The 26,611-nt window shown below is 49.1% G+C and overlaps 1 protein-coding gene across 5 annotated transcripts in view; it reads right to left on the bottom strand.

The window, feature by feature from the left end:
* Positions 1-26,611, bottom strand: part of COL23A1 (collagen type XXIII alpha 1 chain) — a 353,238-nt gene that overhangs the window by 299,666 nt on the left and 26,961 nt on the right. For all 5 annotated transcript variants that reach the window (XM_030926648.1, XM_030926647.1, XM_010361876.2 and 2 more), the window contains exon 2: positions 23,775-23,841. In XM_030926648.1, the coding sequence (XP_030782508.1) occupies positions 23,775-23,841 (67 nt within the window). The remainder of the gene's footprint in view (positions 1-23,774; positions 23,842-26,611) is intronic.

Below are 26,611 nucleotides of genomic sequence, written 5' to 3'. Positions count from 1 at the left end.
ATGCGGCTCGTGCCACGGGGGTGTTTGGGAAGCGTGGCTTCCCCGGTCTGCCTGCCACCTCACGGGAGGACCATGAAGAGATGGGGACAACGGCAGCCTGCCAGTCCAGGGGATGGACCGGTGTGGAAAGCCCCAAGTGGGGCTTAGAGAGCCTCTTACATCCCAACCACATCACTGGGAAACTCTAACACAGTTTCTCGCTATGCTGACAAAACCCACACGGCCCGAATCTGATATCAGGGTCCCAGGTGCGGCTGTTACTCTGCTCCAGGGTCCACACTGCCTACAGGTCGTATAATAAGGACCAATCACCAGATGCATCGTCCAGACCATGGACAGGTGCAGTCAGTTACCCTCAGTCCCCTGCAAGGTCCGAGGCCTGCTGGGAGCCTCCCAAGCCTGATGGCCTCACACTTCTGGGCCCACAGCACTGAGTCCCAGGCCCTGAGCTCCGCTACCTGCTGCATAGGCCCATTCAGGGCGCGATGAGGGCATCCCTGTGCAGCTCGGTTCCATTCTTGAAAGCGATGATGACCCTGCAGAGGCTCTGGGAGTGGCTGGGGTGGCTCAAAGGTTTCCCGGGGAGGTGGGCATGTGCTGAGCGGGCGGAGGATACACATTTGGGTCAGGGCTGGAGAGCCAGATGTGAGCTTTTGGCAGCCACAGCTCTACTGAGCCCTCTGCCCCAGGCCCTGGTGACACCTGGGCTGGTTTATGGTTCTACCACGGGGCCTGCACTGGGAGCAGCCATTAGGATCTAACCCTGCAGAGCCACACAGGCCCATCCTCACCACCGACGGCTGCTCCTCTGCTCCTCCAGTCCACTCCTGCTTACCTTCAGAGACACACATGGCACTGGCCTGGGCCAGACTCCTCACATTTCTGAGCTGTGGAACACAGCAGGTGACATGATTTCCATGGAAGGAGTGGAGGGAGGGGTTCCCACATACAGGCCGGGGGTGACAGGGAGAGGAGCACCCCTGACCACCCATGTCCCCATCTCTAGACTTCTCTTCTGGGCTCTGGGGCTTGTAGACATGCCATCAGGTTCCTGTGAGGCCCCCTCCCTGCCCCATCCTCGGGGTACGCTAATGTGGGCTTGAGGCCCAGGGCCATATTCAGATTCTGCCAGAAGAAAGAGCTCCTGCACTCAGAGTCAGAAACCACTGGCCTCAGCAATTCACAGATGGGGACACTGAGGCCAGGTGGGGCTGGGTGAAGGGCAAGCGATATTTCCTGAGTCACACACATAGAATTAGTACCGAGGAGAGGAGAACGGTGTCCACAGGATGCCCGGAGCAGACGGAGGACAAGGGGTGTCCTCAGAGGGAGTCTGTGGCAGGGGGTGCTGGCACGGGCTCCCCACTCAGCGGGTGTGAGGGCTGGGCCCGTCCCTCTCTTGTCTGGGTGGTGATTATGTAAAATGCACACCACGATCTGCTGAAGGCAGCTGTGGGGCAGCATCCAGCCAGGGCAAGGCCATGATAGGCCCCTTCTTTACTAAAACTGTGTGTGCAAGTGGTAAAATATACATGGCATGACATTTCCCATCATAGCCATAAGTGCACAGCTCAGTGGCAGTAAGTACATTCACACTGTCGTGCCACCATCACCATGTCCGCCTCCAGAACTCTGCATCTTCCCAAACAGAAGCTGTCCCCATTCTCCCTGGCCAGCCCCTGGCACTCACCCCGGGTACCTCCTATGAGTGGAAACACACAGTATTTGTCCTGTTGTGACTGCTTATTCACCGAGCATAACGTCCTCCAAATTCATCCATGTTTGCAGCCTGTGCCAGAATTTCCTTCCTTTCTGAGGCTGGATTGTATGCTATTGCACGGATATGCTGCATTCTGTCTGTCCATTCATCTGTACTACAGCTTATCATCATCCTGAGCGCAGAGCTGAAGGGGAGTCACTCCTCCCTCCTTCTCACGTGGAAGGGGAGACCCTCCTCCCTCCTTCTCACGCAGGAGCCCCCAAACGCTCGTTTAACATTTAGAGCTGGGCATTCCACCTCTAGGAAGATTCCTACAGAAACTCACACTAGAAGAAACTTAACGCCTCTCTACCGAACTGGAGTGAAAAGCTCCTTTTTTTTTTTTTTTTTTTAACTTCCAGTTCGTCAGGGACCCACACTTTTGTAAAATACACTAAAATGATGGGGTAGAAAAATGAAAATGTAAATAACCAAAAACGTAAAAGTACTTGCCCATTTTAATAAAAAATTAGATTCAGCAGACATAAAATTACTGTTTAAATTGCTTTTATAAAAGTTTCCACACATTCTCCATTTCTATTCTAATCTTGTTAGAGAACCATAACAAACAGTTCAAGGGCTGGCATCCATTTGCAAACCACATTTTGAGTAGCACAGCCTGGAGCACTGTTTCACAGCAAACTTAACTAAATGCCCATCAATAAGGTAGCTGTTAAATACACTTTGGTATATCCCTATTATTATTTAGCAATAAAAACTAATGAAGCACGTGAGTTAGCAATTCCACTCCTAGGTATCCACCCAAGAGAAATGAAAACATATGTTCCCACACACACTTCTGCAAGAATGTTCATGGCAGCACTATTCATAATAGCCGAACAGTGGAAATCCAAATGCCCATCAAGTGATGAAAGGATTAAACATACTGTGGAGAAGTCGTCCAACAGAACATCACTCAGCCACAAAAAAGAATCCAGTACTGATACATAGTACAGCATGGATGAACCTTGACAACATTATGCTAAGTAAAAGAAGCCGGATGAAAAAGGCCTTACGTTGTGTGATTCCATTTACATGAGATGTCTGGAAAAGGCAAGGCTTTAGAGAAATAAAATAGATTTGTGGTTGCCAGGGCCTGTAGGAAAGGGCTTAGAGGGGTGATGGCTAAGGGTACACAGGGTTTCTGTGTGGGGCAAAGAAAATGTTCTGAAAATAGTTGTGAAAGTGGTTGCATAACTCTGTGTCTATTCTAAGAACCACTGAATTGTATACTTTAAACAGATTAACTATATGGTATCTGACTTATATCTTAATAAAGCTGTTACAAGAAACGAGGCTGAGAGTGGTGGCTCACGCCTGTAATCCCAGCACTTTGGGAAGTCGAGGTGGGTGGATCACCTGAGGTCAGGAGTTCGAGACCAGCCTGGCCAACCTGGTGAAACCCCGTCTCTACTAAAGATATGAAAATTAGCTGGGTGTGGTGGCAGGCACCTGTAATCCCAGCTTCTTGGGAGGCTGAGGCAGGAGAATCACTTGAAACCGGGAGGCGGAGGTTGCAGTGAGCCGAGATTGTGCCATTGCACTCCAGCCTGGGTAACAGAGTGAGAGACCCTGTCTCAAAAAAAAAAAAAAGAAAGAAAGAAAGAATGAAACACAGTTCTCTACTAAAACGTGATGTAATTACTTAAAATCTAAAGGCAATCCTCGGCCTGGATATTTTCACCAGTGAATTCTTCCAAACACTTCAGAAAAAAGCAACACTAAACCTTACACAATTTTTTCCAGAGAACAGAAATGGGGTAACAATTCCTAACTCGTTCTGAGACCAGTATAACCTTATACCAAAACTGGACCACAGAAGAACACGTATTAGACCATCTCTGCATAAAGACCGATGCAAATCCCTAAACAAAATATTAGCAAATTGAATCCAGCAACATATTAAAATAATATATCCCATCCAATTGGTGTTTATTCCAGGAATGCAAGGGTGGTTATCATCCTAAAAATCAATCAATGTAATGCACTGTCTTGACAGAAAAAAGGGAAAAAGTCATATGATCATCTCATAAATGCAGAAACATTATTTGACAAATTTTAACACCTAATCATCACTTTTTAAAAAAGCCCTCCAATGTTTCCTCTGAGTTCAGTTATAAAACCAGCAAGCCTGCTACTTCCAATTCTATTCAGCACTACTGAAGGTCTTTGCCAAGCAATGAATCAAGTGAAAGTAACAAAAAGCATAAGAATTAGAAAGGAACAAACACAACTCTAATTATTGATAGATGGTATGGTAGACAATACATGGAAAATCTAAAAATATTAGAATTAACAAGTACATGTGGTAAGGTAACTAGATACAAGACCAACATGAAAAATCATCACCAACAGAAAGCAAATTTTTACAATATTATTTAATATTCACACATTTAAATTCTTACTTCTCTACACAAGTTCACACAAACAATGTAATTCCTGGGAATAAATCTAATAAAAGATGTGTCAGACCTCTACTCTCAAAACTATAAAACATTATCAAACAAAATTAAATAATACTCAAATATAGGGAGTGAGATACCATGTTCATGAATCGGAGGCCTGAAGAGTGTAAAGATGTCACTCTACCTAAATTAATATATATTCAATGAATCTCATTCCAAATCTCAGCAGGGTGGCTATACCTGGTGGCTCATATCTGAAGTTCCAGCACTTTGGGAGGCTGATGTGGGAGGATGGCTTGAGCCTAGGAGTTTAAGACCAGCCTGGGCAACACAGTGAGACTCCATCTCTACAAAAAATCTTTTTTAAAAATTAGCCAGGTGTGTTGGTGAGTGCCTGTGGTCTCAGCTACTCAGGGGGCTGAGGTGGGAGGATCGCCTGAGCTTAGGAGGTCTAGGCTACAGCGAGCCATGTTCACGTCTCTGCCTAGGTGACAGAACAAGACCCTGTCTCAAAAAATGAAACAAATAAATAATTTTTAAAAATCTCCGCAGGGTTGTTTATCTTTTTTATTTTTAAGGAAATTGTCAAACATTTTTAAATTTCTATGGAAATGCAAATGACTGAGAATAGGCAAGGCAATCCTGAAGATCTAACTGCTATTCTATTATCAACGCTAACTATCAAGTTTTGGGAATTAAAATAACAGTATCGACACATGGATACACAAATAGAACAGAATAGCAAAAAGATCCAGAAACAGACCTACAAAGCCACCAGAATAACTGAAAGAAAAAAAAGATAGAAAATCCACGTGTTGGTGAGGATGCAGAGCAATTGGAATTGTCAAACACACTTGGTGGGACTATCACCCTCTTTCAAAAATGATGTGGGGCTGGGCACAGTGGCTCGTGCCTATAATCCCAGCACTTTGGGAGGCCAAGGTGGGTGGATCACTTAAGGCCAGGAGGAGCTCAAGACCAGCCTGGGCAACATGGTGAAACACCGTTTCTACCAAAAATACAAAAATTAGCCAGGTGTCGTAGTCCTAGCTACTTGGGAGGCTGAGGCACAAGAATCGCTGGAACCCAGGAGGTGGAGGTTGCAGTGATCTGAGAACTCACCACTGCACTTCAGCCTGGGTGACAGAGTGAGACTCTGTCTCAGAAGATTTGGAACTATTTACTAAACATAACATATGTATACCTTACACCCAGTAACTCTGCTGTAAGGTTTATACACAACAGAAATGTGTACATATGTTCACTGAAAGACATATACTAGATTGTTTGCAGCAGCTCTCTTCATGACAAAAACTGAATACTACCCAAATGCCCAACAACAGAGCAGTAAATACATAAATGAACAGCCCTCGACTGCACGCAGCAACACAGATGAACCTCACAAACAATGCTGAATTGCAGACACAAGAATCCATACCATGTGCCTCTATGTAAAGTTGAAATGCAGGCAGAACCAGTCTACTAGGTGAGAAATAGGGATTACGTGCCCTTGAGGTACTAGGGGAGTCTGTGGGGGTCTGGTCAGGTGCTGTTTCTTGACCTGGACACAGGTGAGCTCTGTATGTGGAAAATCGTCAAGCTGCACACTAACTATATGTGCTAACTATATGTGCTAATGATATTGCTTATAGCAGGTTACATGGATTTTGGTTGTTGTTTTGAGACGGAGCAGGTTAAAGTGCAGTGGTGGGCGATCTTGGCTCACTGCAACCTCTGCCTCCTGGGTTCAAGCAGTTCTGGAGCCTCAGTCTCCCAAGTAGCTGGGATTACAGGCATGTGCCACCACAACCAGCTAATTTTTGTATTTTTATTAGAAACATGGTTTTGCCATGTTGGCCAGGCTGGTCTCACCCACCTCAGCCTCCCAAAGTGCTGGGATTACAAAAATGAACAACCGTGCCCCAGCCCTGTAGCTGGTTACATTTTAATAAAAAGTTGGTAAAAGTTCGGCAGACGTTGGAGGTACTGGTAAGTTTATTAAAGTGACAAAAGCTATAATGGGTGACAGAGTCACAGAATATTAAGTGTATGAGGACCCACTGCCTTTCTGCCCCCGAAGGAAGGACCTGTGCTGGTCACTGCAGCCATCCCTCTGGCTGACCGGGAGAAAGAACAGAAAGACCAGAGTGAGAAAGTGCTGGAACAAACCAGAAGGCTCTTACACTGGAAAGGCTGAAAACTACTGGTGTGGAAAGAAATGTGGAAGAGGTCCAGGAAGGCAGGGAAGAAAAAATACCAGAGCTCTGGATAGAAAAATGGGAAGGTAGAGAGGAAGGGGGAGGGGAGGGCCGGGAGCTCTGGGGAGAGTTCCCTCTCTGACTCCTTTGATGACGTTTTGGTGTAAATCTGAACGGTCTCTGAGTAAGAACGGCCGGGCCTCTTGGGTTCATTTAGGTTGGGCTGCCAGAGAACAGTGCTCCTATATTGCGAAGTCAAAACAATTTTTAAAAGTGTGTTTATACCATGCATTATTTTATTTCTGTAAAAATCAAAATGTGTATTATATGTTAAAGCATAGCAATAGCTCTGACAGAATGCAGACTACAATGATAAAATATCTGCACCCTAGGGCATGGGATTAGATGGGGTGGTGAGATGCGAGCACAGGGAGACTTTCTTTTAACTGTAGAGCTGTGTGTGTTCGAGGCCTGGAGAGTGAGATTCTTTTAAGCGCATAGTTGACATTTTTTTTTTTTTTTTGAGCCAGAGTTTCACTCTTGTTGCCCAGGCTGGAGTGCAATCGCGTGATCTCGGCTCACTGCAACGTCCGCCTCTCAGATTCAACCGATTCTCCTGCCTCAGCCTCCCGAGTAGCTGGGACTACAGGCATGCGCCACCACGCCCAGCTAATTTTGTACTTTTAGTAGAGACAAGGTTTCTATGTTGGCCAGGCTGGTCGCCAACTCCCGAACTCAGGTGATCTGCCTGCCTTGGCCTCCCAAAGTGCTGGGATTACAGGCGTGAGCCACCGTGCCTGGCCTACAGTTGGCTTTTATAACAGTAATTTAAAAAAGTAAAAAGAATGACAGCCTGCTCAAAAGACTGGGGACATAGGGGATCTTCAGGGAGAAGAAAAAGGTGTGTTAAGTTAGGAAATAAACCATCCCTAATAGTCCTAAATGATGCCTGGAGCCCACTGAGTGAGCCTGGGGGGATTCTGACCCTTCCACAGGTGGCTGCAAGGTCTGAGTCTCCACCTTGGGTGTTGTGGGTGGGGGAGGCAGATACCAGCACATCTGGGCCTGCATCCCTCAGTCGCTTCTCCATCGCCTCCACCTTCTTTCACCAAAATGGCCTGTCTTAGCCTGTTCATGCTGCTATAACAAAACACTACGAATTGCACGGCTTACAGATGTAGTCTGTGTGGGCTGCTCTAGGAAAAACTACCAGTGGCTTGCGAAAAGACTGGGTGGCCTACAAACAAGGACAACACATTGCTCCCAGTTCCGGAGGCTGCGAGGTGCCTGCAGACTCAGCGTCTGGGGAGGCCGTTTCCTGGTTCACGGATGGCGCCTTCTCCCTGTCATCTCATACAGTCGCAGGGGTGAAAGAGCTTTCTGGGGTCCCTTTGCTAAGGGCACTAATCCCATCACAAGGGCTCCACTCTCATGACCCAATCACCTCCTAACACCTTGGGGGTTAAGATTTCAACATATGAATTTGGGACACAAGATTGAGTCCACAGCATAATCTCCGAGGCATTTCCCTCCTTACACTCTTCCTCCTGCAAGTACTCTTCCCACCTGAGTCTATGACCCCCACAGTCCCCTCCCATGCAACCCTTCCTTCCCCTTCCCACCCCACCACCCCCGAAGTAAAGGGATTAGAGCCCAGGGAATAGAGCTGGCCCCTTACAGAGCCCCCACTCCAGCCCCTGCTGGAGCTCCTGGATCCCAAGGTGGGGGGAGGTAGGTCAGAGAATAAGTACTTCAGGGAGCATGGGGGTGGGCACAGGGCAGGGGAGCTAGGAGGCACCACTTCGTCCTCCCACAAATTAAGCCCAAGACTTACCACAGGGGTGGGGAGCAGTCCCTCTCAGGAGGGGTCCCCTGTCCTCTCCACCTGCCCCAGAAAACAGCAAGACCAGTGGCCACCCCTGCTGTTTGTACTCTGAGGCCAAGAGGTACAGCTAGGAAGCATGTCCCTCCTGGGCACAGCTGACATTTGAGCCAGCACTTTGGCAAGCACAGCTGGCCTCTATCCCCCACTGTGAGACGGGCAGTGCCACGAATGGGAGGTGATGCTCAGGGGCGGTCACCATCCAGTCCTGTAAGCGGCAAAGCTCAGAGGCACTGTGGGCTCAGCCTCCAGGTCACCTGCTGCCCCTGTGCCACTGGGGTAGTATGTTCATGAAGGCCAGATGTGGTGGCTCATAGTTGTAATCCCAGCACTATGCAAGGCCAAAGCGGGTGGATTGGTGGAGCCCAGAAGTTTGAGACCAGGGAGACCAGACTGAGTAACACAGCAAACCCCATCTCAACAACAACAACAACAAAAATTTCGTAAAATTTAGCCAGGTGTGGTGGCATGTGCCTGTCGTCCCAGCTACTTGGGAGGCTGAGGTAGGAGGATCATTGAGCCTGGGAATTCAAGGCTGCAGTGAGCTGTGATCATACCACTGCACTCCAGCCTGAGCAACCAAGTAAGATCCTGACTCTAAAGAAACAACAGTAATAAAAAAAAATAAATGAAGTAGTACATTCCCCACAGCATGAGGGCCATAGAGGGGGTGGCGGGTGTTCTAGTTCCTGATGGGGGAGGCGGGTGCCCCCCATGGGTGATTGGGACATCCTTTGTTCCCTGGGCTATGCCCTCCTCTTGAGCCCCCACACGCCTCACAGCCTCAGGCTCCAGAACTTTGAGCCTCTCCCTGTGCTGGCCCAAGAGTGGGCTCAGGCTCCACACAGGGCTACTTCTCAAGACGTGACCAGACAACAGGCCACTTCAAGCCCATTAGTGTCACGAAACTCATGACCTCACAGGGAAAGCAGCTCTCCTAGCATTCAGCCCTATTTCTAAAGGCAGGACTGGAAAGAATGAAAAGAACAATGGGTGCCAGGGGCAGGGAGGAACAAGAGCCTTTGAGAAACCGCAAGGGGACACAGAAGAAAAGGACTTTAACACTCGGCCTGCCGATAACCTACAGGGCAGCAAAAGGAACCTCAAGTTCAAGGGCTTCCCCAAGTTGCTTTCTCTCCATGTTTGAGCAGAAGGTCTGCTGAAGGATTCTGGCCCTAAGTGAACCGAGGGTCTAAGCTGGAATGATGTGCGTTTCCACAGGGCAGCCACAGAAGGAACGTGCACCCTGGCCCAAGCTGCAGGCACAGCTCCCTCCTATCACCCCCACACCCCACTGCCTGAGGTCCACAGGTCGATTCCCTTAGGGATACATGAACAGACATATTTGATGCCTACTGCGTGCCAAGCATTTCCGCATATACTTGTCTCAGCTTATCCTCAAAACAAACCAGTAGGGTATATCATATTATCCCATTTTATGCACAAGGAGTTGGAGAGTTTTAAGAATTAGGTAACTGAGTTCCCAGAGGGGGGCCCACCTGCATCCAAACCCTGACACCCCTCCCCCACGAGGCACCCTGGCTTCCAAGGAGCCGGGAGGCTGCCCGGGAGGTGTTCACCCTGCCTCTCAGCCCTGCCCTGGAAGCCTCGGGCTGAGGGGTGGCCACAGGGTCTCCATCTGGCCAGTAAGACTCTCTCCCCTCCACCTCAAGCAGAGCCATGCACACATGAAAAACGGCGGGGGGGGGGGGGGAGCAAATATGTCTAAGAGGCCTTCTGTTCTCAAGGTGGGGGGACCAGCCCTCCGTTCCTAGATCCTGTTCCTGCCTAGATTCCAGAACCACCCTGCACGCCATCCTTCCCAAGCCTCAATCCTCATGCATTTCTTTCACTGCTTGGCATTTTTGTCTAGATAGGCAAAGGAGTTGGTTTCTGTTGCTAGCAACCACAGGATGCTAACTTGTTCACCAGCCATCTCAGCTCTTCTCCCAGGACCCTCCCTGGATCCCCTCCCTCCTCTCTGCTCCCAGGATGAGGGTGCAGACCCTGCAAAGCTGGCCATCTGCCCCCCAGAGCTGCCTCGTCCTGACACTGGGGGCTGTTCCAGGGCCTGGCTGTGGTGACGCACCACTAACACTTACTGGATGATGAGGTGAAAGGACTGAGGGTTCACGAGGGCAGAGGGGGGCTGGGATGAGACAGCCAAATGCAGGGATGAAGAGAAAACAGAAAACTGTCCGGGTTTCTGCCACAGTCAATCCTGTTTGTACCACGTAGCAAGGGCAAGTATTTCTGTCCACAACACCGCTTCCATCAGCCCCACGAGCACAGAAGGCAAGCTGAGGCGACCCTGTGCCAAGGGTGAGGGCTCGGCGGGCTCACAGCAGGGACTATGGGCACCATCTCTGCAAGGCCAGGAGCATCCGAGCTATGGGGCAGCACAAGGGGCCTATGTGAGGCCCCTGGAGGAACACAGGGGAGCCTGGGGACTCAAGGGCAGAGAAGCCTGAGGGAAGCCGCTCGCATGCAGACCTTCTGCTCAACCATGGAGAGAAAGCAACTCCTGGCTTTTGGGGGAGCCCTTGAACTTGAGGTTCCTTTTGCTGCCCTGTAGGTTATCGGCAGGCTGAGTGTTAAAGTTTGGGAGGCATCCATCTGGGAGTGTCTGGGTCCACAGAGCGCCCAAACTCTGCTCAATTCAGGCAATTTGGGAAGTCAAACAGGAAATGTCAGCTGCAAAAGGTAGAGAAGGCCTTTCAGGAAAGACATTTCTGAACTATTTCCCTGTAGGGAACACATTTCCAGGACACTGAGTGGCAAGTACCCCAAGGGTATCTGATTCCCGCCAGCACCAAGCTACATGCAGATGACTTTCAATCACCAGCCCCTGGGGCACACTCGGAACTCTGCAGAGCCGAGCCGGGCCCGAGTTCAGTCTATGACCAGCAGTGAGAAAAAAGGCGAGTGGCGAGAACATGGAAAAGAACATGGGTAAGAATATTGGTTCTCCTGGGCCAGATTTTGGACTTTCCAGTCTCCATAATCATGTGAGCCAATTCCTTCAAATAAATTTATTTATGCATGCACACGTGGGCGCACACACACACACACACACACACACACACACCCCACTGCTTCTGTTTCTCCGGGGAACCCTGGCAAATACTGTAAGGAAGAAAGAGGCCTGCTGGGCTCCGGGCTAAGGAAGGCAGTCAGCACAGCAGCATCACCCCCGGCACCGTGTGGATACGTGTAGTCAGAATCACAGTGGCAAATAGCCACTCTGGCCGGGCCCTGCACTGCTGCCTCCACCTTTGTGGGCCACTTAATCCAAGGGCTGATCATGTATCTCCTCTCATATGTCCCACAGTCATGCCAAAATGAACAGATCTCAACAAACTCTTAATCGTCCCCATCCTGGTCCTGCTCTCATCGTGGCAAGCGGCACCAGTGAGTTGCCCAACTCAAAAATCTGGGTATCATCCAAAAAGTGGGAGTCACCCGATCTTCCCGCTCCCTCGCTCCCTCACTCAGTCCACCTCCGCGTCCTGCCAACGTCCTGTGGGAATCCCTATCCACATCGTTTGCCCATTCTTTGTGGGGTTTTTTTGTTAGTTTGAGACGGAGTCTAGTTCTGCCGCCAGGCTGGAGTGCAGTGGTACAATCTCAGCTCCCTGCAACCTCCGTTTCCCGTCTTTGCCCATTCTTTACTAGAGCCTTTGGCTTGTCCTCGTTCTTGTGTAAGACACTTTAATCTCATGCATATTAACTATGTATTTGTTGTATGTGTTGAAATTGTTTTATCAATTTATCATTTATTTTCAAACTTTGTTAAGGTGGTATTTGCTTTCTATACAGAATTTTTTTTTTTTTTTTTTTTTTGAGACGGAGTCTCGCTCTGTCGCCCAGGCTGGAGTGCAGTGGCCGGATCTCAGCTCACTGCAAGCTCCGCCTCCCGGGTTCACGCCATTCTCCTGCCTCAGCCTCCCGAGTAGCTGGGACTACAGGCGCCGCCATCTCGCCCGGCTAATTTTTTGTATTTTTTAAGTGGAGACGGGGTTTCACTGTGTTAGCCAGGATGGTCTCGACCTCCTGACCTTGTGATCCGCCCGCCTCGGCCTCCCAAAGTGCTGGGATTACAGGCTTGAGCCACCGCGCCCGGCCTTTTTTTTTTTTTTTTTTTTGAGGCTGAGTCTCGCTCTGTCGCCCGGACTGGAGTGCAGTGGCCGGATCTCAGCTCACTGCAAGCTCCGCCTCCCGGGTTTACGCCATACAGAATTTTTTTAAAATGTTCATCAAGCCTTTGTAACAGCAAAAACTGAAATAAAAATAAATGTCCATCAGCAGGACAGATGAATAGTAGTATGTTTACACACTGTGACGGCACACTGCAGTGCTCCATTGCAGAAATGACAGTCACAGTAAATGATTAGACCTGCAAGCATCCATACAAATACTTCTTTTATTTTCTTTTGAGATGGAGTCTTGCTCTGTTGCCCAGGCTGGAGTGCAACGGCACAATCTCAGTTCACTGCAACCTCCACCTCCCAGGTTCAAGCAATTCTCCTGCCTCAGCCCCGAGTAGCTGGGATTGCAGGCGCACATCACCATGCCCGGCTAATTTTTGTATTTTTAGTAGAGACAGGGTTTCACCATGTTGGTCAGGCTGGTCTCGAACTCCTGACCTCGGGTGATCCACCCACCTCGGCCTCCCAAAGTGCTGGGATTACAGGGCATGAACCACCACACCCGGCCCCATACAAATACTTCTTTAAAAAAAAAACTAAAGGGATAAAACAGATGAAAAGACACACAAATAACAGGTAAGTATTAGGGACAATAAAATACATTGCCATGGTACACATATTTAATAAAATGTAATATACAGAAAACATGCAGAAAAAGTATAGCTAACAACTCAAGACATTTGTTGCCTGGCAGAGAATAAGGGAATGGGAGAGGAACTGGTACCCTGGCTCTGTCTAAAACATTTCATTTATTGGCCGGGCACGGAGGTTCACACGCCTTTAATCCTAGCACTTTGGGAGGCTGAGGCAGGCAGGTCACCTGAGGTCAGGAGTTTGAGAGCAGCCTGACAAACATGGTGAAACTCTGTCTCTACTAAATACAAAAAATCAGCCAGGCATGGTGGTGTGCTCCTGTAATCCCCAGCTACGTGAAAAGCTGAAGCAGGAGAATCGCTTGAATCTGGGAGGCAGAGGTTGCAGTGAGCCAAGATTGCACCACTGCACTCCAGCCTGGGCAACAAGAGCAAAACTCTGTCTCAAAAAACAAAACAACAACAACAACAAAACATTTCTTTAATAACAAAATAACAAACGTGAGAAAATTATGTTATTCACTAAATCTAGATGAAATGGACATCAGTATTACATTCTTCTCTGTACTTTTTTTATATATTTGAAACATTATGTAATGAAAATTAAAATTATTTTTTAATATTAAGTAAAGAAAGGATCTGGTTGGGTAAAAGAACGATCAGATACCTCCATGAGACTCTATTCCTGCTTTTAGTAAATTATCATAATGTGCACATATATCATTTCTGGAATCTGAAGTGTTCTACTCCCAGGAAATTAAGGAACCTAGCAAGTTGTTTTACCTGTGTGAGCTGATCTGAGTTCATGTAACTTCACTTAGTTTTTGCCCAAATACGTAAACTAAAGATTCTTCTGTCTATACAGAAAATTTAACCTTTTAAGCTTAAAATATTCAAGAAAATGTTTTCTTCTATGGCAAGGTTTTTCAATCTGGGCACTACTAACATTTCGGGCCGGATAATTCTTTGTGGTGGCGGCTGTCCTGGGCTTTGTAGGACACCCAACAGCATCCCTGCCTATACCCAGTCCATATGCCAGTAGCACCCACTAAGTATGACCAACTACAAATGTCTCCAAATATTGCCATGTGACCTCCTGGGGGCAAAACAGTCCCCGTTGAGAAGCACGGCTTTATGGTTTCTGACTTCAGTGGCAGGCTTATGAAATCTACGTCTACTGCATAATTTTAAAAAGCGACGTATTGTATTTTTGTCGAGCCAGCCATGGTTTTATTTTTTACCTTCAGATCTTCAATCCATGTGGAATATACTCCAGCCTAAGAAGTGAGGCAAGAAGCCAGATGTTATGACTGCACTGAACCTATCCCCGGGAAAGGCCGCTATAGCACGTGGGTGAGCTCCTGACACAGGGGGCATGTGATAATGACACCCCACAGAGTAAAAGGTTGCACCTGTCACCCAACAGTTGGCACGGAGTTGGCCAAGCTGGGGTCTCTTGTCTCCCCAGAGTTTCAGGGATTCTCTGCTACAACTAAACCTGAGGGTGCTCTGTAAGTACCAGGTGAGCGGCAAATGCTCTAGAAATCTGTTTTTTAACAGATAGTCTACCTTTCACAGTATCTTCATCACCTCCCCAAACCAACAGCAAACCGCTCAGTTCCGGAACCATCTGGAACATTCCGGGGTCTTCCATTTTTGGAGAAACACCAGAGCAGGTGGTGAACTTTGTGTGTCACTGCTCTTGGTTTGAACTTCTGTGTGCTTTCTAATAATTCTAAAATATATATTAATATATTTTATATAATATTTTATATTTACATATATTTAAATATATACATAGATTGTTTTCCTTTTACATTCCTGTTCAATTTCTATAGAATTTAATGAGTATAATGAGCTCCATCTAGTGGTCACGAGAACATCTCCAAATTCCAACGGTCAGCACATAAACTTCAACATCTTTACTTATAGGACATGCTACATTTTATAACTGATAGATTCAGGTGGCTAGACTGTGCTTTAAGAGAAGACTTCTAATTATTTTTTTCCTTTCATCAGTGGGTTTTACAAATTGGTTCTTAAGGTCCACTGCCCAAAACCATGTTTATCATCTTCTCTTCCAAATGGATCCCTCTTTGGGGATTTCCTGTGTCTGCGCAGCTTCCCCTCCCCAAAGGCATGGAGCTTGAGGCTTCTCTTGTCTTCTCCCGTACCCACCCACCCTGTTTGTGAGTTCTGTCCACCACATGACCCGCTGCCTCTCACAGCTGTTCCCGGCTATCAACTCTCATGGCCCTCATTCAAATTCTCATGGCCATTCAACAGAGTGTTATCAACCCTCCTCCCCATGCCTGGCACCGTGCTAGGCTCAGGGGATGCTGCAGTGAACCAGGCAAGCTGTCTCCTGCCCTGAGCACCCCCTCCGGGGACTCTGTTGGAACGAAGTATGATCCAGTCTGTCCTGCATGCTGTTTCCAAAGCCCTCTTTTTAAAGCTAAATTCCACTCAGACACCATCAACTATGACTCACGGAATAAAGCCTGCATCTCCCTCCAGACCCTGGACTCACCCTCCCCTCCCACTGCCACCTTCCAAACAAACAGAGTTTCGGCCAGTGCTTGGAGATCCGCTCTGCCTCCGCTCAGGATGTCAGTCTCTCAGAATGCGCCCCCCATCCCAGGGGGCTAACCTAACAACCAGTCTTCAAAACCCTGCCCAACTATTGTCTTCCCCGGGAAGGACCCTCCTCCAACCCAGATCCTCCTGACCTGGAGTGACCTCTCCCTCGTAATTTCTGTAGGACTGGTTTTTCCGTAGGACTCATCCTATTCTCCGCATCTATTATGGGTCTTGTGTCTGTCCTTCCTTCCTCTAACAACTGGATCTGCAATTACCTCTAGGAATCTTAGTCAATAGCTCCCCCAGGACCAGCACAAAATAGGGCAGGAGAGACAAATGAATAAATGAATGAATGAATGAATGAATGCACAAATACCTATGCATAGTGAAGCGAGGGAATTGCAACCAGCCTCCAGAGTATTCTGGTGCCCCCCGCCCAAAAATCAGAAGCACAAATGACCTCCTTTTACTTGGTAGAGTGTGATATACCAAGACAGCTGCCTTATAGGCCACTCAATTGTGCCATAAACTCAAGTCAACTGAGATTTAACTCTTATAAATATATATGTATCATTTTTAAAAATTCTGTAAGAAATAATCCCAAATAGGGTAACAATTTCTTGCTTTGAAGTCCTGCGAGAGGCTGGGCAAGGTGGCTCACCCCTGTAATCCCAGCACTTTGGGAGGGGATCTTTTGAAAACAGGAGTTCAAGACCAGCCTGGGCAAAAAACATGAGCCCCCAACTCGCCAAAAAAAAATTTTTTTTTAATTTTTTTTTCAGAAGAAGTCTCATTCTGTTACCAGGCTGGGGTGCAGTGGTGTGATCTCAGCTCACTGCAACCTCTACCTCCCGGGTTCAAGTGATTCTCCTGCCTCAGTCTTCTGAGTAGTGGGCCCCTGCCACCACACCTGGCTAATTTTTGTTATTTTTAGTAGAGACGGGATTTCGCCATGTTGGCCAGGATGGTCTCGATCTCCTGACCTTGTGATCCCCCACCCTTGGCCTCCCACAGTGCTGGGATTACAGGCGTGAGCAACTGCACCAACCAGGAAAAATTTTTTTAATTAGTCATGGTGGCACACGCCTGTGGTCCCAGCTATTATCCCAGCCGAGGTAGGAGGATCACTTGAGCCAGGAGGTCAAGGCTGCAGTGAACCATGACTGCACCACTGCACTTCTGCCTGGTGGACAGAGTAAGATCCCATCTTAAAAAAAAAAAAAGAGTCCTAACAGAGCATGTACCCTTCGCTATGCTCTTTTCCAGTCACCACAGGCAGTAAGGCAGTAAACAGCCTGAATACCAGCAACTTTTACTACTTCTGTTCCGCTCTGTGGCATTTTCCATAAACTATCAATGAAACGTATCAGATTCTGTGTAACTTCCACATTGTGCTTTATATGGTCCTAAGTGGAGTTTCGCTCCTCTACGCAAACTGCCAAATGTTTTTATGGAGCAGAGGATTTCTGACTCACATTAAACTCTGGATTATTATTAATTTCTGGAAAATCACCCCACACTGTAAGCACAGTGCCCATCCTTGGAAACCATGCACAATGTCTCTGGAATATTCTGCAAGGATCCAAAAAGACACAAAAAGAAAACGAAAAGGATGACACCATTCTAGAATGTTCCTGCCAGTGTCCCGGCAGTTTGAGCCTGGTTAGTAACAAGTGGAAACAGCGCGAGGGGCAGAAGCCCAGCCGTGCTCGAGGCCTTCTGGGCACGTGGGTGGCTGATGAGGGTTCACGGCCGCACACTTTCCTTTTCTGTTTCACTCCTGCGTCACCAGCATCTTCACACCCACGTCCTAGGAGAACGTGCCAGTAAAGTCTGCCAAGTCCTTGCTCTTCCCCTCCTGAGGATTCCCAGTGGCCTCCCACTCTGTGTCTCTTCTCCTTTTCTCTCTGGCAGCTCCCAACTGATGACGATGGACCTAACAACAAACTCGCTCTGAGGACGCAGTGCCAGGCCTCGTTCTAAGCTGTCTGCATGTGTGAACCCATTTGATCCTGAAAACAATCCCATGACACAGCTACTCCCAGAATCCCCACTTCACTTTACAGGTGGAAAACCGAGGCACATGGAGGATAAGCCCATGTGTGAGGTCATGGAGCCGGTGAGCGACAGAGAACTGGGCCACGCAGCCTAGATGGGAAGTCAACATGCTTTCCCTTAGGCCACGCTGCCTCTTGGTGTGTTTTCTCTTTTTCTTTTTTTTTGAGACGGAGTCTTGCTCTGTGGCACAGGCTGGGGTGCAATGGCTCAATCTTGGCTCACTGCAACCTCTGCCTCCTGGGTTCAAGCAATCCTCCTGCCTCAGCCTCCCGAGTAACTGGGATTACAGGCATGTGCCACTACGCCCAGCTAATTTTTGCATTTTTAATAGAGATGAGGTTTCGCCATGTTGGCCAGGCTGGTCTCGAACTCCTGACCTAAGGTGATCCACCCGCTTTGGCCTCCCTAAGTGCTAGGATTACAGGTGTGAGCCACTGCGCCTGGCCCTCTTGGTGTGCTTTAAGTGGAGTCAACCCTTTGGTTACACCTTTGTGGACCACCTGGTGGTGACGGGCCAGCCATCACTGGAAGGCCAGTGGTCACCTACTGCTTGTGCCCAGCTGTATTTGTCCTCTCTTCTGGGAAAAGATCCTCATTTTTCAGGAAGGAACCACCCTCCCCAACACCACACGCTTCTGGTATTGTCAACCCCTGGTTCCAAGAATGGTCACACGACCCACCAACGACCTGGTCCAATAATGTGCCCCATGCTCCAGGTCAGCGCAACTTTTCAAGGAGAGGCACCTCCCCAAGCCAAGCAAATTAGGGTTCATTCTGGGGCGTTAAAAAAAAAAAACATGGTAAAATACATATAACATAAACCTGAGCATTTTAAAGCACGAAGTTCCGAGATTAACACGTTCACTGTGATGCACAACAACCATCCCCTCTCTCCACTTCCAGGACTTTTCATCTTTCCAAACAGAAACTGTATGCCCCTTAACCAATAACTCCCTGCATTAGTGTGTCTGGGTGTGGCCATAAAAAGGTACACAGTCTGTGCGGCTTAAACAGCAGAAATGTGTTAAGGTGCTGGCAGGCTGATTTCCTTCTGAGCTCATGGCTCAGGAAAGGTGTCTTCTCGACGTGTCTTCACATGGCCTGCCCTCTGCATGGATCTACATGTCCAAATCTCCTTTTATTACAGGGACAACGGTCATGAGGGCCCGCCTTAAGGCCTCATGTTACCTAATCTCCAAGGTAACACTGTTCTTTCCAAATACAGTCCCATTCTGAGGCCCTGAGGGTTAGGACTTCCGGATATGAATATGGGAGGACACAGTTCAACCCATAACACTCCCCATGCCCCAGTTCTGAGACTTTCGGGAAAGAACAGTGCTGTCTCTGCTGGGGTTGCTGAGCACATGTGATATACACCTAGAGCTATAGTGGCGGCCACCTTCCCAAGCACAGGTCACTCCAGAAGAGACTGTCTGAAGACAAGCTGAGAAGGGCTGAGAGAGGACGGCGAGCCCTGAGCCCAGAGGGGCCTGAAGCTGGCCGTATCTTGGACCTTTCCATTTCTAGTTTTGTGCACTAAAAATTTCCTTTTTTGCTTTATTAGTGCAGGATGATCAAATACTAATTAATGTTCTGATGCTTGTAACCCAAAGAGTGAGCAAATGCAAGGGCCAGAGTGACCCACGGCTTCAGGACACGCAGGGTGGGACCCCAAGGCAGTTATTTATAAGGCAGAGTCAAGATTCAAGCCCAGGTTCCCAGGCTCCAAGGTGCTGGCCCTCACCTGTTCTCTGGGATGCCCCCGAGTCACTAGTGTTCACAGCACGGTGAAGGCCAGGCCACAGGGCAGTCCCCAGGGGTAGGCTTCAGGACCCACCTGGCCACAGCCCTCCCTGCAGCAACCTGTGTTTGCTGCCCTAAGCCCAGCTGCTCCCCACAGACCGAGGGCTCCAGTCCTTCAGTCAACACCCTCAGGCCAGCAGCATGCCTGGCAGAACAACGCACAAGGAAGTCAGACAACAGGCTACACAGCAGGCCTTCTTCCCTCCATTGCAGGACACATACAGCCCTGTATGAAAAACACAGCGTCGGAAATGACCCAAATATCCTTGCGGGGGGCTGGCCAAGTGCATTACAGGGCATCCCAACAGCACGGCCAGATTGTTCCCTGGACCAAAACAAGGCAGCAGCTGTCTCTGATACACAGACGGGTATAGACCACCTCAAAGAGAAATGGCAAGCCCATGAAAAAGGTAGCCCATGAAAAACAATGCGGGACACCTGTTGGAGGAGGAGGAGTTATTACTTTAAAATTAGTTGAAATGGGCCAGGCATGGTGGTTCACGCCTATAATCCCAGCACTTTGGGAGGCTGAGGTGGGTGGATTATCCGAAGGCAGGAGTTCGAGACCAGCCTGACCAACATGGTGAAACCCCATCTCTACTAAAAATACAAAAATTATCTGGGCGTGGTGGCAGGCATCTGTAGTCCCAGCTACTTGGGAGGCTGAGGCAGAAGAATTGCTTGAACCTGGGAGGTGGAGGCTGCAGTGAGCCGAGATCGCACAACTGCACTCCAGCCTGGGTGACAAGAGCGAAACTCTGTCAAATAATATAAAAGAAAATTTAAAAGCTGAGTGTGGTGGCTCATGCCTGTAGTCCAGCACTTTGGGAGGCTGAGGCAAGTGGAACACTTGAGGTCAGGAGTCAAGACCAGCCTGGCCCACATGACGAAACCCCGTCTCTACTAAAAATACAAAAATTAGCCAGGCATGGTGATGGGAGCCTGTAATCTCAGCTACTTGGCAGGCTGAGGCAGGAGAATCATTTGAACACGGGAGGCAGAGGCTGCACTGAGCTGAGATTGCACCATTGCCCTCCAGCCTGGGCAACAAGAGTGAAACTCCATCTCAAAAATAAATAAAATGAAATAAAAAGTAAAATAAAATAAGACATAGGCTGCCGCGGCAACAAATTACCACAAGCTCTCCCAGTTCTGGGGGCAAGAAGTCCAAGGTGTCTGCGGGTGGGCTCCTCAGGGAGAATCCCTCCCACACCCCTCCGTAGCTCTGGAGGCTGCCAGCATTGTGGTGTTTCTTGGTTGGCACATGCAGCATGCCAATCCCCACTCGCCAATCCCCACTCTGCCATCATCTAGCCCCCTGGTTTGTGCTTCTCTGTCTCCAATCTCTCTTTGCCTCTTCTAAGGACAATTGGCATTGTATGTAGACACATCCTAAATGCTGAATGACCTATTCTGAGATCCCTGATTACCCCTGCAAAGACCCTATTTTCCAAGGTCATATTCACAGCTACTGGGGGTTAGGACTTGGACATATTTTTTGAGGGCAACGGGATTCAACCCACTACACTATTTTATTGAGGAGAGTGTAAGGCTCACCAGAGCCAGCTCAGGCCCCCCTGCCAGTCCTCCTGCCAGCGATATCCACTGGCTGGGGCAAGAGAGAAGCCCCTGCCACCACGCTCAGCCTCACAATGGGGGGCACATCCAGAAAAGCCACCCCTCCTCTGGCCTTGCTTATCTGCCTGCTGCATGCTAGGATCCAACAAAAGATTCCGCTGACTCCCTGGGCTGCTGGGTGGGGAGCTGCAGCCAGCTCTAATCAGATGGGAAGCTCCACTACAGAACACAGTCTGTGTCTCCACACTCCAAAAGCCCGCGGGACATGCTGGAGCCTTGCAGCCTTGGAACCAGGGAGAATAGGAACGAGTTAGGACTTCTGGTGTTGAAGACAAGGGCCTCTGTTCTTTACAAGACAAGGGGCTCATGTGCTAGCCTGCTGGGGATTAGCATTCATGAAGGCTCTGGTCTAAAAGCTCTCGAGGTGATGGGAGAGAAAGTGCAGGCATAGACATGGGTGTGCTGAGAGATCTGGCTAGGGTTGTCGTGCTGCACCCCAGGGCCACACTGACCACACCTGCCAGGACGGCCTCCATCACAGCCTGGAGTTCCTGGGACAGCATGAGCACGGTGCTGATGGCCAGCAGGGGCTTCCCAGGGAGCAGGGAAGTCCACCATGCCTTCCTCTCAGTGGGACTGGAGGCTCTGATCATCTCTTCAGTCCTCGATGGTCTTCCCCAGACCTTCTTGGGAGCCTCTTTCTAGAGAAGTTCAGGTCCCCTGTTCCCTGCTCCCCACCTCTGATGGAAGGCAGGACACAGGTCCATCTGTAGTCACTGGCTTTAACTTATACCTTCTCCATAACCTCACAGAGCCCCCCAGAGCCTGCCTCAAGATGTTATCATTTACTGATAAAGACCCTCCGTGCTAGTAAGAGGCAGACCCAAGATGTGGCCCCAGTTCGGATGGATCCGGGAGCTCCATGCCAGTTGGCATCCCCCTTCTCCCACTCTCCATCCATCATCTGTCCTGGGGCCTTTCAAGCCTTCTGTAGGTAACCCACAGCAGGAAACCCACCTCATGCCACCCACGTCCAATCCACAAATACTAATAGCCAAAATCAAAATCTCACTTGGGCGTTTTCATTCCAGACTTCTATGTGAGTTCACAGTTTCATGCTAGTGGTTGCTGGCGGCACCCAACTAACCTGATTTGGTATCTCACAAATGGAGTGTGACTCCCAGTTCAAAAAACACACACATAGGTTTGCATCCAAACAACGCTCAGAAAGTGGGGACGAAAAAGAAGGATTGCTGGCATTTTACACATTTTGCAGATCATCTAAAAATCCATTTGTGGATGTGAATTTTTCCTCCCATTTAATTGCAATTTCTGACTCTTTTTTTTTTTTTTTTTTTTGACGGAGTCTCACTCTGTCACCCAGGTTGGAGTGCAATGGCGCCATCTTAGCTCGCTGCAACCTTTGCCTCCTGGGTTGAAGCAATTCTCCCACCTCAGCCTCCTGAACAGCTAGGACTATAGGCATGTGCCACCACGTCTGGCTAATTTTTTATATTTTTAGTAGAGACGGGGTTTCACCACATTGGCCAGACTGCTCTCAAACTCCTGACCTCAGGTGATCCGCCCGCCTTGGCCTCCCAAAGTGCTGGGACTGCAGGCGTGAGCCACTGCACCCAGCCACAATTTATGACTTCTTGATCTGTGAATGGAGTCATTCCCTTGTCAAATCCTCTTTCTCTTATTAAAAGCTCAGAAGTCCTATAAGGCTAGCTCAAGCTCAACCACAAAGATCGTCTCCCACCCAGCCCTCACAGACAGAATTTTCACACCATGAGACTCACCTCTGCAGAAATCTCGGGGCATCTCCCAACCCTGGGATGTTAGTGAGTTTGGTTTCTGGACCACTTGGCTAATGGAAGGAATGACAGTGAGGACAAGGGACACTGCGCAGTTCCTGTGTTCTCTGGACCAATAACAAAAGTCACCTTTCCCTGCATGTCGAGAAGTCTGAGATACATCACGATTTTCCACTCATTCACTGGTATTAGACACCATTCTAAAGGAGGGTCATTCTAACTCTGAAAACACCAGCATTACAGACCACACAAAGCTCCCCTGAGGACAGCCAGATCTGTTATGAGCCTAGATTTAAGCCATGTGGATTAGGAGTCAACAATTCCTGGTTTCATTCACAGCCATGCAGATCTACACCAGCAAAACCAGAGAAAGTCCACGATAATCTGAATAATTCAGACCTTGTTTCCTGTTTCCTTCCTCTACCTCCACCGCAAGAAATGAAAACAAGAAGCCTATGTCCACTAGATTATTTATCTACCTTCTGCACGTCTGACATAGAGCTCTGGTCGCAACGTTGGTGCAGTGGGGGCGGCTGGTGTTCCAGGCTGTCACCTCCCGTCAGTTCACCTCCCATCAGTTCACACCTCTTTCTCCATCTTTGAAATAGGCCAGCTGCTACTCCCTTACCATCTAAGTCTGTAGGCAGCTAAGTCATCTCTGACGATGCCTTAGCTCCTCCACCAATACCACCCAGCAAACCAAGTCAGTTTACTTTGCTGGAAACCGACCAGAGAGCCTACCAGGGTCAACGTGGGAAGAAAAGGCCCCAGGACAGTGCACAAAGAGGACAGCCTGACACCCCAGTCCACCTTCTAGACCATGCTGTTCTCAGCAATCCCAAGCAAATGGCGGCGGAAGGCAGGAGGCAGAAGGCAGCTCAACCTTCACTTACCTGGGGGGCAGACACATTCGGATGGGGCTTCCCGAGCAGTCCGGAGCTTCACTAGCCCGTCCAACTTCTGAGTCGGGGGAAAAAAAAAAAAAAAAGGAAAAAAAAACAAGGAAAGAATGAGTTTCAGAACAGAGAGGGGTAAGAGTGGAAACATCAGCAAAAACAAATGTATCTAAACCATCTACAGTGCTGGGGGTGTCTTTGAGACCATCTTTCAAAAGATCATTAAATTCTACAGGGAATTTTAGAAGGAGGAAAAACAAACACAAACACTAAACAGTTACTGGTGAGTCCCTGAAAAGCTGGCAGGTTTCTGCTGTCACAGCATTTTCAAATAGAATACCAAGAGTTACGAACAACAGAAACAGCTTCCTGCAAGTCAAGAAAAGCCACAGCGACCACCACTCCTGAAGGGAGCGAGGCTGGGGCTGAGGGAGGCCTGGGGAGGGCAAATCAAAGTTAGTCCTCCAGGCGGCTTTCTGCACTCACAAGGCCACCCCGTTCACACCCGGGAAGTCCCGAAACCCCATGGCTGCAGCCCCTCCCAGCCCACGGGCCGGGCACCTGATGGCCCGGGCTGAATCACCCTGATGAAAACATTTCCCTTTGTTGTTTTCTGTTTTCCATTTTCCTTTCTTACCAGTGGGGATCCTTGGCCTAGAAAATTTGGTTCAACACAATTTAACAAGAATCCCTACACATGCCCCGCCCTGTGCCAGATTTGGGTGAAAGGAAAATAATGACCACAGAAAGAGGGTCAAAAGGCACAGCTCCCCTACAATGCAGGGACTGCTCTGGCAGGCTCCTGGCCCAATGGAACCCTATGGGCACCCCTGAGGCCAGAACAAATGGTCCCTGCCTCACAGACGAGGAACGCAAGCTTGGAAAAAAAGAAATTTGTCCTGCATCCCAAATCTAGGTTTAGAGGAATGAAGCAATTGGCCCAAATCCCAAAACTAGCCAGAACTTGAGTCCCAATGAAGATACACAGTCTTAACCTTTCTCTACGGGGGAGAAAAAATCCCCCTAAAAGCAAAACAAAGCAGAGCACAAATCCGTGCAGACCTAAGTGAAGAGCACAGTGCTACCATAAGAGCAGAGGGCTTCATGTTCAAACGTTGAACAGTAATTTTTAAGCACTGCTTTACAGGAGGAGAGAAGGGCACCCCTTGGTCTTGAACTCTTGACCACCAAGCCTGGAATTTGCATAGAGGACAAGACCCCAACCAGGCCCTGTACGCCTCTGACTGGAACATCCCAGGACCAGGAGACTTCACCAGGGCACCTCCAGCCACCAGAAAGGCACTTCAGTTCCACTCCACCTCCCATATCATCCTCATTTTACAGATGGGCAGCAAGAGGCACAGACAGCTAAGCAGATCCTATAACAGAGGACGTTACCACGGTGAAAGTGTGTCGGGGCTGGGTCCTGCCGGTGGGTTCGCGGTCTCGCTGACTTCAAGAATGGAGCCGCAGCGTGGTAGCAGGTGCCTATAATCCCAGCTACTCCGGAGACGGAGGCTGGAGAACTGCTTTAACCCGAGAGGCGGAGGTTGCACTGAGCTGAGGTCCCGCCCACTGCACTCAATGAGTGCCAGAGCAACACTCCACCTCAAAAAAAAAAAAAAAAAAAAAAAAAAAGAATGGAGCCGCGTGCCAGACGTGGTGGCTCACGCCTGTAATCCCAACACTTTGGGAGGCCGAGGCTAGCGGATCACCGAGGTCAGGAGATCAAGACCATCCTGGCTAAGACGGTGAATCCCCGTCTCTACTAAAAAATACAAAAAATTATAGCCGGGCGAGGTGGCAGGCGCCTGTAGTCCCAGCTACTCCGGAGGCTGAGGCAGGAGAATGGTGTGAACCCGGGAGGCGGAGCTTGCAGTGAGCCGAGATCCTGCCACTGCACTCCAGCCTGGGCCACAGAGCGAGACTCCCTCAAATAAAAAAGGATGGAGTTTCGGACCTTCGCAGTGAGTGTTACAGCTTTTAAAGATGGCATTGACACAAAGAGCGAGCAGCGGGGAGACTTACTGTGAAGAGCCAAAGAACAAACAACTCCCAACAAACAACCCCCAACCTTAATGACCGGTACACACTGCTGCAGCCGGCTGGAGTGGGTGCTGGCTCGCGGAGCAGCTTTTATTCCTTTATTTGTCCCCGCCCATGTCCTGCTGATTGGTCCATTTTACAGAGTGCTGATTGGTCCATTTTACAGAGTGCTGATTGGTCCATTTTACAGAGTGCTTATTGGTCCATTTTACAGAGTTCTGACTGGTCCATTTTGCAGAGTGCTGACTGGTCCATTTTGCAAAGTGTTGATTGGTCCATTTTACAAACCTCTAGCTAGCTACAGAGCGCTGATTGGTGCATTTTACAAACCTCTTCTAGGAAAAGTTCTCCAAGTTCCCACTCCACTCGGAAAGTCCAGCTGGCTTCACCTCTCAAAAGCAATACCAGGGCAGCCGGAGCGTTACTCCAGGGGGTGCCTTTAGGGGCACTCACTCTTCCATCATCACTGCACTCCCCAGCCCTGACACTGCAAGCCTTTGGCTTGCCCTGTATATCGGAATCTGGCTAGGCCTCTGGATGCCAGGCTCCCAGGTCCCCCCAGGGACTGGACCTGCCACTCACTGTTGCTCTGGATGGAGCTGCCCAGCTGTTGTCCCACAGGGATCTTGTGAGCAGCCTGGGCCAGCCCCCAGCCTCCAGAGGCCCCCTGCAGCCTATGGGTGAGAGCTGCTCCACCCCAGCGCAGCAGACACCACCCCTACTCATCCCCACTCCCAGCAGGGCTGCCTGGGGTAGAGTCCATGAGGGGCTGAGGCTTTTGTACACAA

This window comes from Rhinopithecus roxellana, chromosome 3, assembly GCF_007565055.1.
Source record: "Rhinopithecus roxellana isolate Shanxi Qingling chromosome 3, ASM756505v1, whole genome shotgun sequence".
Taxonomy (NCBI): domain Eukaryota; kingdom Metazoa; phylum Chordata; class Mammalia; order Primates; family Cercopithecidae; genus Rhinopithecus; species Rhinopithecus roxellana.
Note: the sequence above shows the minus strand (reverse complement) of the source record. Positions and strands in the feature narration are given on the sequence as shown.